The 12,821-nt window shown below is 33.9% G+C and overlaps 1 protein-coding gene across 2 annotated transcripts; it reads right to left on the reverse strand.

The window, feature by feature from the left end:
- Positions 1–4,086: 4,086 nt before the first annotated feature.
- On the reverse strand, positions 4,087–12,567 carry LOC125681931 (uncharacterized). 2 transcript variants are annotated; one of them, XM_048922217.1, is made up of 6 exons: positions 12,500–12,567; positions 12,264–12,352; positions 9,214–9,440; positions 6,900–7,060; positions 4,465–4,646; positions 4,087–4,182 (listed from the first exon to the last, which is right to left on the reverse strand). In XM_048922217.1, exons 2-6 carry the CDS (start codon positions 12,343–12,345, stop codon positions 4,136–4,138), a joined length of 699 nt encoding a protein of 232 aa, XP_048778174.1. In that variant the 5' UTR covers positions 12,346–12,352; positions 12,500–12,567; the 3' UTR covers positions 4,087–4,135. The 2 variants fall into 2 exon arrangements, with proteins under 2 accessions (XP_048778174.1, XP_048778173.1); XM_048922216.1 differs by having other exon boundaries at positions 12,492–12,561.
- Positions 12,568–12,821: the final 254 nt, after the last annotated feature.

Here is a 12,821-nt window from a genome sequence, read left to right on the forward strand (position 1 = left end):
AATTATTTTTTGTTATTGATATTTGAAGATTGGTCTTATGTTCAAAACAAAATTCAAATTTTATATCCATTTTTTATCCATTATGACATAATGTTGCATTCATGCTTATATGTGTAAGGATTATTCGTTGTGTATTCTATGGTTTTTCTTTTAATTAACAATTGTAAATTTTAGTATGTTGTACAGCGCTTTAGAGTATTTTTAGATAAGGCGCTATGTAAGTGTATTTTTATTATTATTATTTATTATTAAATTCTCTTAAGAAATGCTGAACACTATCACATTCCCAAAACAAATGTTCAATTGTTTCTTCTTCTATCTGACAGAATGTACAATTCTTATCATCTCTAATTTTGATTTTGAATAAGTATGAGTTTGAAGCTAAATTTTTTTTTCAGAATTCTGTATTGAAACCACTGCAGTTTACAATTACTTGTAACTTTAAAGGGCAATCTGAAGATCATTTTCCATTCTGTGTCATTTAATTCAAATATTTCTTTCCACTTTCTTTTACCAGTAGGTTCTGTGCAGTTTTAATTGAGAAGAGTATAAAAATTGTCTTGATTTTTTGCATCGTAGAAGAGTGTATATACTCGACATAATCAGAGGGTTTGTTAATTTAATTAATTTTTTTTTTTTTTTATCAAACTTGACTTTTTTCATCCATGCTTTAATAGCATTTATGACACTCATATATTCTAAAAAATTAATTTTTACTTTTGGATAAATGTTACAGAAAGATTCATAAGTCAGGAACAAACCCTCTTCATCAATAAGGTCATTAAGGTATTCAATATTATTGTTAAACATGGATTTATTAAGAAATGCTTTCCCACCCACAAGAAAGTTAGAATTATAAAATATTGGAATATCTACTGTTACTGTAAATGGATTTTGTTTATGCTGTAGCTCAATCCAAGAATCAAATACATCAACCCAAAATTTGTTTTTCAGCGATGTCTTTATGTTTTTTTTATGTATTCTATTCCACATGTAGTAACTTTATTCAGATCTAAATTTGGTATGAAATTATGCAAACCCCTATCTGAAAAAAGGAGTTGTCTCATCCAAAACAATTTTAAAGAGGCTACAAAAGCCTTTACATTGATCATTTTTAACCCACCATCCTCATATTGCTTTACGATTACCTCTTTTTTAATTCTATGTTGAGAATGGCTCCACAAGAAAGAAAAGAATAGTTTATCTAATTCTTTACAATAGCTGTCATCAGGATTTGGAATTGCCATAAAAATATGATTTAATAGAGGCAAGACCAGAGTTTTGATAACAGTAATTTTTCCTATTGGTGTCAGATGTCTTTTCTCCCATTGATTTAAGATTGATTTTATTCTGTTTAGCTTTGGCTGATAATTTAGTTTTGACATGTTCTGTAATTCTACATCAAAATTAATTCCAAGTAGAGTAAACTTACAAATCCCCCAATCCAGATGAAAGTCTTTAGAAAGGGTATCCTGACTATATTTTTTTTATCCAATCCATACTGTATTGGTTTTTGAAAAATTAACTTTAGTCCTGACATTTCAGAGAAGTGTCGCAATACTTTTATTGTTTCTAGAAGAGATTCCTTGCTACCATCAAGTATAATTGATGTATCATCGGCTAGTTGTGAAATTTTCTTTTCATTGTTATTTATAGTTATACCTTTAATACTTTTATTTTCTCTTATTTGTATAGCTAAAATTTCTGCACAAAGAAGAAAGATATAAGGTGATAAAGGATCACCTTGTCTACATCCTCTTTGAATATTGAAAGATGCTGAGAGATTGCCACCTTGGTTAATAGTAGATATGATGTTATGATAGAATAATTTCACCCATTCATGAATATCAGGTCCAAACTTAAAATAAGTTAAGGTCTTTTGTATAAAATTCCATGCGAGGGTATCGAAGGCTTTCTCAAACGTCAATAAGTAGTAAAAGACCTGGGTTTTCTTCTTCTTCAGTATACTGCATAATATCATAAATTAGTCGAGTATTTTCTCCTATATACCTATTAGGAATTAAGCCAGTTTGATCAGGATTGATAAGTTTATCCAAGTAAATCTTTAATCTATATGCAATGGTACCAGAAGCTATTTTATATATAGTGTTCAGAAGTGTAATTGGACGCCAGTTTTTAAGATAGTGTCTTGGTTTGTCTCCTTTAGGTAAAAGTGTAATAATTCCACGTTTCTGTGTTATTGACAGAGTGCCATTTTCATATGCACAGTTGATAGACCTTACAACAAATGTACCAAGGTATTTCCAAAAAACCTTAAAAAATTCAGCTGAGAACCCATCAGAGCCTGGTGATTTATTTGCTTTCATTTTACTTTGTGTTGTAGAAGCCTCCTTCAATGTAATTTTACCTTCTAAAAGCATAGATTCCTCTCTGGATAACTTGGGAATATCCTCATACTTTAATTCCGAACTTAAGTCAACTATGTTTATTTCCTGGTTAGGTATTGAATATAAATTGTCATAAAATTGCTTTGTTTCATCCAATATTTCAAACTGGTCTTGAATTATCTCCCCACTATCTTTTATAAGTTTGGGAATTATCTCACTAGTAACATTTCTTGATTCTAAACCACAAATAATGTGTTGGTTTTTCTCCTTCTTCTGTCCATTTTGCTCTGCTTCTTACATATATTCCTTGAAGTCTATGGTTTCTGAGTTTTTCCAGTTTTTGTTGTTTTTCATTTAGTTCCTCTATATTGTGTTCAGAACTATTTTGTTCTAAAACCTTAATTTCTTCTATTAATTTTTTTTCTTCTTTCACTTGTTTATTTTTTATATATGCAGAGTAAGAAATGCTTTTTCCACTTATTTCCATAAGTAAAGTTTCTAGGAATAACTGATCATTAATTGTGAAACATACATCTTCATCTGACACTGCATCAAGATTATTAAAATCATAAACAGGAACTGCATATTGTTTTTTCAAATTCAAAATAACCTCTCTGATACAATCTAGATATTCCTTATCACCAAGTAAAGAATTGTTGAATTTCCATAAGCCTCTTCCCTTTTTAAAATCATTGAAAGTTAAATTCAATGTTATCATAGAATGATCAGACCTGTAACTTGGTTCAACTGTACATGTATTAAGACAAGGTAGCAATGACTCGGACATGATAAAAAAGTCTAATCTACTTTGTTTAAATGGGTTTTTCTTTCTCCATGTGTACCTTCGAAGCGATTCATGGAGTTGTCTAAAAGGATCCATATAGTTATATCCTTCCATAATTTCTAGTACTTTTTCTCTAGCCTTTGGGTTATTAATAGATTTGTAATTATAGCAATCTAGTTGTGGATTTAATACTAAATTGAAATATCCACACCATATGATATTACTACAGTTCATTTCTTCAATGGACTGTTGGATATTTTCATAAACATTTGGTGAATCAGTATTTGGACCATATACTGTACATAAAACAACCACATGACCCTCTATACATACCTTCAGTATGTGATAATTTCCATCTTTATCACCCTTTTCCAAACATACTTTAAAATCAAAATTGTTATTAAAAAGTATTGCTACCCCTCTTGAATTCGAAGTAAAGGAACTAAAGTAGCATTCAATTGGTATCCCCACATATTCCTCACATCATTCTCTATTTCATTGTAAAAATGGGTGTCTTGAAGACAATATATATTATAGTTTAGACTTCTTAAATAGTTAAAAATATCTCTTCGCTTTGCGATATCGCCTAGACCTTGACAATTTACAGATAATATTTTAATTCCCATCAATTATTGAAACCAAGGTGTCGATACCTGCTGAACTGAAATGAAATAAACGATTTCCTGCACGCATGTATACAGACTGAAAAAGAGGGAGACGATAGTAAAGAAGGCTAAGAAAGAGAGAAAAGAAATCATATGAAAGAAATAAAGCATTAAAAATATATGTAATGACAACTAGTTCTTGTTACTCTTTCTTTCAAATACAGGCAAGCGTCCTACTTGGTTATTTGTTTTTTCCAATATAGCAGTAGCTGTACCTTCATTTGAACACCCTTGATGGAAATAAACATGCGTGCACAAAATATATGAATGAAATAAGTTTTACACAATCAGCTGCAACAGTTTTTATTGTTGACCAACTTGTTACAATTTTGCAAATATTATGCTCTTTTGACGTAGATATTGAGAACATCTGCTTTTGCAAACTCTGGAAGAAAATAAGCAGATTATTAATCTGGACAAATCCTGAATACATTCTGGTAAATACATGCATATAAGAAAAGCACAGGCTCAGTTTTGCCTATGTTTTCTTTTTAAAATAACTTTTGATCTTTTCATCGTTTATACTTTTTATAATTGAATTGGAATAAACAGTTATTTTCTTTTCTTATATTATATGTAGATTATATTTTAGAATTCGGGAAATATCACATTTAAATTCATGGATTGAAATATATCTAAGATATAGAGACTTCGACAAAAGTATTACTCATTTTATTCCAAGTTGTCGCCTTTCCATATTTGCTGTATAAAAATTCAGGGTACGACCTTCCTTTTTCCCATTTACAAGGTCTGGGTCTTTTAGCATCCGAAACAACAAACCACCCAGTATCGCGATTGCAGCCCCCATAATGCTTGTTGATAAAGAATTTTCTACTTAAGCGAGTCTCCCTACAAAGTAAGAATGAGTATCAATATAGCTCACGGTGTTCTCTGGAGGACTACTGAAACATAACAACATACAACGGCCTATTGAAAGGTACACAGGCAAAGTGAGAATTCTCAAACCTAAATTGCACAAAAGGTAACGCTGCTAAGGAAAAGAAAGTATATGATATAAATAAGTGGGAAAGATTTGGTTGCTTGGGACACAAGATTAATCTTGCAAAAATTCTCTTTATGTCCATGAGTTAAGAGAAGTACTTGGAAAAGCTCGCAAACTGGTAAGTTTTTTTTTTCCATCAATCATCTAGCATCACAGACCTCGTCCTTGAAAAACAGAAAGTCTCGGTGGATAGCCTGAACATGAACATTTGATAGGACACAAGTTTATTATAGATGTTGTGAGGCTGGAACTCCACTTTATACATGCTTCAACGATTGAATGAACAGTTTTCTGTATTGATGTCTCTAGCCAATAACCTTATCTTAACTAACCATCAAAAACTGCTTTTACATTTTAAGAACAAACAATAATTGAAATCATTGTGTCTCTCTTAGCTCCATTTGAGAAAGTTACCACAATACTATGTAAAGACAAAACATCTACCATACACAAAGTTCTTCCAATAACCACAAATTTTCTAACTAGCATAAAGATATCGGAGGATGACATTCCTATTGTTAGGCGTGTGAAGGAAAGATGCAGGAAGAAATATACAGGAGAGGAACATCTGATCAATTTACATTCGCATGCATAATGATTCCATTCATTCACAAAGGATTTAGACTTTGCTCCTGATCAGAGAGATTCTGCTTACAGATACCTGAGAGAGGAAGTCTTCAGTCATAAGATGCAAGTTAGTGTCACGAAAGAGAAATGTGATGATGAAGGCAAGCACACAAGAGAATATTGAAGCAGTATTACCAATTGCTGTGACATATTTGAAAGAGGCAAGGAGCTTACAAGGAATCTTTTAGGATGTTAAGCAATCTTGTAAAACATTTAATCAGCTGATACAGACGAATGGCTAGCTGTAGTTTGTACTGTAAAGAGTGTAATAAACTCAGAATCGACTGTTTAGAATGAAGTACATAGGTATATTGGGGCAAAAATTGCTAAAGGGGATCATGGTCTCAGTTTCCTAGAATAAACAAACTAGCCAGTTTCAGGATTTTCTGTATCATTTGAGCGTGTTTCAATCTGTGTGGACAGATTGTAAGCAAAAGGAGGTGCAGACTAAAGTCTAAAAATGTAGACGTACTTGTCTCCTTAAACAAAACCTTGTCATATTGGTGACTACTGCATCACATTATAACACTGCAGAGTTGATGAAAAGTTTCAGTTTGTGAATTCACTGCATTACATTTTTCTATGTACTGAAATCCAGTGAAGTTCATCAAGTATTTAACTTGAATTGCTGGTTGGTGTTTTGTTTTGTTGATGTTTTCGAGTCATTATTGTGTTCATTTACTTTTTAATATAATGATTCAACAATTAAAGTTATATAACTAAATTTCTAATGTTTTTATTCTAATTAAGATAATTTAGGATGAAAATAAAGTAAATTTAATATATTTTTGCCTAAAGTTTGAAATGAATGAATTTTGATTATTTTTCGATTAATCAATCGAAATGTTTAATCCGATTGTCGATTTTTCTCTCTCCGATTGTCCACCACTAGTACATGTATAATCATAAATACAGTAACACGTGCATGTACCTGTGCGATCGTCGGCAAGCTTTGAAATCACGTGACTCTATGTGTAAATTCAGACCGAAACGGTATTCCGGCAGTAACTCAAAGCTTCCCAATTGGAAGTAGGGGTCTATTAGAGCGAAATTGATCGGGGTGGGGTTGGAAAGAGGTTTTCTCCTCCCAAATACTAATAAAATATTGCGAGGGTTGGTTGTTTTTTGTTTTTGTTTTTTGTTTTTGCTAGTTTCCAGGGTAAGAAGAAGAGTACATTTAGATGCAAACACTTTTGTGCGGGTACCAACTGTCTTACAACAGCATCAACTTTATGCTTGGTTTTGGTCTTATTGCTCAGCCCTCTGAGGGTTGGAATCCACAAAATTTACAAGTTTCGTTTCCCTTACCTTATTGATGCTACATGCAAGTCTTGGTAAAAGTTTTCCAGTAGTATTGGATTAAAAGTTGAAAATGCTCAAATGTTAACACATGGCAGATACGCAACAACAGACCGCAATATATTATCTGAGTAACTCATGTGACCAAGATGAAGATAATTACGAGAGCTTACCTATCGATGGAGAAGAAATTGTATTTTCCACGTTTATGCATGTCTTTCCAACTTGTTCTGAGAATTCTGCTGTTGTGAAACCAGTTCATGTAGTTGGAGCCGCGTCCATTAAATTCTATAAATGCCACTGTTTTACCCCGTGTATTCAGCTCAAGTCTGACCTTTGGAGAAAGAATTCTTTGATAGTATAATAAATTACATTTGTACTAATATTGCACAAATAAATTTAAAATCTTTAATTGAAATAAGTAAACAACACCTGCTTACTAGATTCAATTACCACGATTAAGGTTAATCAGACGATTTAAAAATAAAGATTCTTTGATGATTATGAGAATCAGAGTCAGAATCAGAAACCCGTATCTTTCTTTGACTTAGAATAACGAGAAATGTATTACAATGTATTACAATGAAGATATCATTGAAAAGTTGTTTTTTATTACATTTGACAAGTAATTTATTGTAGATATATACATACTTTATTGTGTTTGTATATGTTTTATATCTATTCAGAGCAAGTTTCATACCACAATTCTATTTTTATACCTTCTGTGAAATGAATTGATTAACACTTTGTAAACAATGTGACGTTTTATCAGTTGACAGCATAGTATATCAAAGTTTAGATTGAATATTGTTTTACGTCCCTCTCGAGAATATTTCACTCATATGGAGACGTCACCACTGCCGGTGAAGGGCTGCAAAGTTTAGGCCTATGTTCGGCGCTAATGGCCATTGAGCAGGGAGGGATCTTTATCGTGCCACACCTGCTGACACGGGACCTCTCTATGCGGTCTCATCCGAAGGACCGCCCCATTTAGTAATCTCTTACGACAAGCAAGGGGGTACTGAGGACCTATTCTAACCCGGATCCCAAGGGATCAAAGTTTAGAAAATGATGTTCAACATATCATACTAGCATAATGAATTCTTTTCATTCACCACAATATCCTGTACATGTTAGGTTCTGAATAGACCGAAAACAACAAAAATAAAATCTTTTACACATCAGCCACCACCAAATACCTATTTTTATAAAAAACGATATTTTACCTTTATCTGCAGAATTGTGATCAATTTCTAATCTTAGTCTACAGGATATTTCAACGTTCTCATTTAAACAAAGTCTATGATTACAATAATCTTGTTTGCAGATACAGTCTGTCCTGGAGTCGAATGCTGATTTTGTTTACAGATTACTCCGTTTACCCAATCAAGTTAGAGGACTCGCGGTGGATGTGACGGTCAACAGGGGATACTTACTCTTCCTAGAAACCCACTCCCATCTCGTTTGTTTCCAAGGGTCCGAATTTGCCCTGTTCTCAGTTTTTATTCTCTATAGCTTTTATGAGGTGGTATTCAACTTTTTTATTGAAACATTCATTGTTTCATAATGGATGTGGAGCAAATCGATCATGTGACATGAATATCAATCTACATGTAACCTTTGATTATGTCAGTCGGGAACAACTCAATTGTATGACAAACGGGATGATTTCAGCTTCTCCATCGTCAACTTCCCATATTTATGTAGCAATATTTCATTATCACCTGCATATGGTGTTTATATATCTCAACTGATTCAATACGCAAGAGCTTGATCTGCGTATAGTCAGTTTTTAAATCGAGGCAAGTTACTGACAAACAAGTTCATGGTACAAGGGTTTCAACAGTCTCAATTAAAGTCAGCATTTCGCAAATTCTATGGTCGTTATAACGATCTAGTTCGTCAATACAACCTATCATTGGGTCAAATGCTGTTTGACGTGTTTCATACCGATTGTTAGGCCGTTCTTGGCACACTAATTTTGGCTACGGATAACTCCGTTTACCTGATCAGGATATAGGGCTCACGGCGGGTGTGACCGGTCGACAGGGGATGCTTACTCCTCCTAGGCACCTAATCCCACCTCTGGTGTGTCCAGGAGTCCGTGTTTGCCCAACTATCTATTTTGTATTGCTTATAGGAGTTATGAGATTGATCACTGTTCGTTATCTTCACCTTTCATCGATAAGAATACTGTACATGTATAAATACAAACAAGAAAAAGTTCGCCCCCGTTTTATTTTCGCCCCATTTGCCATTGCCATCAGTGTACGAATTTAAGAATTGGAGAAACCATTTTATCTCCTACATGTATCTTTCTCTTAACACAACTGTATCTGGGCAAATTTCAAAGGGGCGAGACTGTCAGCAAATAAAGAAAGGCGAAAATAACCATGTATACAGTATCAACATGTATGTTGAGGTTGTTCATTATAAACTCGATAATCACTTTGTTGAAATACACACTATGTTGAGAGTATAATTTACCTTTTGAATGTTGTAGCATTCCCAGTAATCAATATTAGGACTCCTCAGAATTTTTCTATGATATCTTGTATGTTTCTCCAGCCTGATGTTATTCGGTAGACAACCATTGTAAATCGAGCATGGACAGTTTCCGGAGAATATGTCACATTTAGTGTTTTTCCTCTTCCAGGTTTCCAGAACGCTTTCCCTGACACCACTTGGTGCATGGAAGATGAGCTCCCACTCCCCTAAATATAAGTTATACCAGTATTTCATGAGACATATCAAAATGTTTTAATCAAAAAGAAGTTTGGCCCTCGGACACAAGCGATTTTTGTACGTTTATAGCACAGTTGTAATTTCAATCGTATTTCAAATGACTAAGAGCAAATAAGATGTGAATACATGTAAGTGCTATCAAACTGATGTCATCTTAAATCTAGAGTTCGTGCAATGAAACGACTCTTGTAATTGTCACGTGATAACAACACACATTAGGTGTTTGCAAAGAGGAATCTTAACGCTAAGAAATATACGTCATTTGATTTTTCTTTGAAATTTAAAGTGTTTCTCATGAGAAAAATATTACTGGTTTATCACATTACACATTTGATATTGTTCGCAATAATTTCAGAGATATTATTGATTTTGACTTTGGATTACTCCATTTACCTCATCAAGACATAGGGCTCAGGGCGGGTGTGAACGGTCAATACGAAAATGTTTACTGTTCCTAAGCACTTTATCTCACCTCTGGTATGTCCAGTGCCCCTTTTTACAAAAGAGCGACTAAGACTAAAAATGTTACATAGTTTTAACACTTGTCAACTTAATTAATTTTGTGAGATTATACTTATATGAGATTACGTAATTAAATTCTTCTTATTCCCATTAAAGCCACAATCTGATCAAGGTAAAGAATAAAATGAATTGTAAAAAGTGATTTTGGTCTTAGTCGTAAGTTCTTTCGTAAACAGTGGTCCGGGGGTCCGTGTTTGTCCTACTCTCGGTTTTGTATTCTCTTTAGGCTTTTTAAAATCGATCACTGTTCGTTATCTTCATTTTTCATTAACATTGAAAATATAAAAGCTCCAATAGCAGTACTGTTCTACTGAGGACAACAGCAGATCTACTATTTTTGCTGCAGTAAGCATAACCTTGTCATTGCATTTGTATAAAATGGACATTGAAACCATTAGGACTAGAAACCGTCACACTAATCGGGGGCGAATTTTAGTAGTTGCATGACTAGAGTCATAATGTTTAAAAATCAAATTTTACAAATTTTACATATTCGAATTGTTATTCATATGGGTATTCTATTGAATGCATGTAATCAGCAATTATTCTGCTAAGAATAGGTGTTATACATGTATGTACATTTAAACGTGCTTGTTTTCAAAATGCTAGACAAGTTCAGAAGCTTAATTATAAATGTATTCTCAGTTGGTTTGCAAAGTGTTCAAGAAAAAAGAAAAAGGTTATTTGGTTTTATGCCAAAGAGATGATATTTTAGCGATATACCGGCTTGTAAGTTCAATCCGTGTCTGGTTTTGAAGTTTTTGGATGCCATGGGGCTAGTAATAGGACTACTCCTATTACATACCAGAGGGCATACCAGAGGGATTGTGTTCCTTGACACAGGACACTATTTTACGTTCCATCCGACAAACCCTGAAAACGGTTTATCATGTCTAACTGAAACCCTAAGACATTCTGTCATACAGGCCTTCATTTGAACACATACATGTACAGTAGTGGGACATAAATGAGTTCGCAAATGGCTGACGTTGTAAACTCTCGCATGCGTCCTACAGAATCAGATATAAGATACATTCGTTGTTTTCCTGAATAAAAAGGTGTTCCCGGTATTTTCTTTAGTTATTCTCTACTTTCGTTTCAATTTTGGAGCCTTTATAACAGTTTCCCTGGGACAATTTGTAGTGTGCTACGTACCCGAGGTCATATTACAAAGTACAAACTCCATTTGTAAGTGAATTTTCCGTTATTGATACAAAATAGGCTCTTAGAATATTTCAGGTGTTACTGTGATTGGCGTGGCGGTCGGCCATTTTGCAAACTCATTTATGTCACGCTACTGTACATCACTACGACTCATAGTCCCGGCTTTGCAACCGGAAGTTCCTGGATTCGATTTTTGAACCCGCCACCGTAACAAACAATACTTCGCCAAGTACATGTGTAAGTCAAGACTTTTTAAAAATACATATATGACCTATAAAAGGGAGGTCATGATAGGCGTTGGCACGATACAGAACCCTCACTAATACGGTAATGAGCGTCATACATTTGTGTACTTCACCCGGAGCTTGTGGCGTCAGCACAGTCAAAGCAGATAGAAAATTTTTAAACTTTGTATAGAACGGTTTATTTTTGTTTTAGGGTTAATTCTCGAAAATTTTTATTAAAACAAATCAATTTTTTGCACCCACGAACAGTTGACTACTCAAGAAACCGAAATGTGATATCAAACAGACGATCAACTTCAGAACCATCAGGTTAGAGCATCGCCCTCAAAATCACACGGCCTCTCGCCTCTGTCGGTGCGGGTTCGAATCCCGCTCGCGCCGGTAAGTGAGAAAGTTTCCCAGTTTACTTTCGGAAGGTCGGTGGTCTCTTCCCAGGTACATTGTATCTGGGTTCTCTCTTCCGACAATTAAAACTGGGCGCCACCAGGTAACTGAGAGATTGTTGAGTGTGGCGGAAAACATCAATCAATCAATCAGACCATCATTCTCATTTTAAAAGATGTTTATTCCCGCCTTTGAAGAAGAGGATAGTTGTTTTACATCTTAATATGTCGATCACTAAACAACCGCTTAGCCCTTGATAACCAATTATTTGAGAATATGTATTAGAACTTTACATACTTTGCTACATATGCACCATGTCTCATTTCAAGTATCATGCGCATCGTAGTTCTTAAGCGGAAGTTCACAGACCTAGACCCAAATAGGAGCTTGCATGTACTTCGATGTAAACAGGGTACATATGGAACAACAGTTGTTTGAATAACAATTTCTTAATTAGATCTAAAAATTCTTGATTACCTTTGCAAGGTTTGGATTCACCATGTATCCTGGAAATCATCACTGCAATCAATAGAGGGGTCCAAAGAAGCACAGATGTCATTTTGTCACTGTAATGTTAAATGAAAATGGGGAATATTTAGAACTGTCCAAACACAGTAATTATAATTCAGTTATTATAAGATTCTCTACATTTCATAAATTACTCATGCAGAATTTTTTTTTAAAACAAGAGAATTCAGTAAATACATATGAACCAGAATGGGATTTTTTCACATCGAGGAAAATCCAAATGTTGATGGAGACAAGAATTTATATTACAAGCAGAATCAATACATCCATATGGTGTTATATGTATTATGGAAACATGCAAACATTAAAATGAAAACGATCCCTTTCGTGCTTTTTTTGCCAGACATGCAAATGAATCGAGGTGTGCTGGGTGAAATAAGGAAGGTAGAAAAATAGCTATGCATTACATTTTGACAAAACGATTCTGATCAAGTATTTAAAAAATCAGATGATGTAACAATTCATCTATTTTAGTAAACTAGGCCTCGATTGAAACACGGATTATTT

This window comes from Ostrea edulis, chromosome 2 (genome assembly GCF_947568905.1).
Source record: "Ostrea edulis chromosome 2, xbOstEdul1.1, whole genome shotgun sequence".
In the NCBI taxonomy this organism is placed as follows: domain Eukaryota; kingdom Metazoa; phylum Mollusca; class Bivalvia; order Ostreida; family Ostreidae; genus Ostrea; species Ostrea edulis.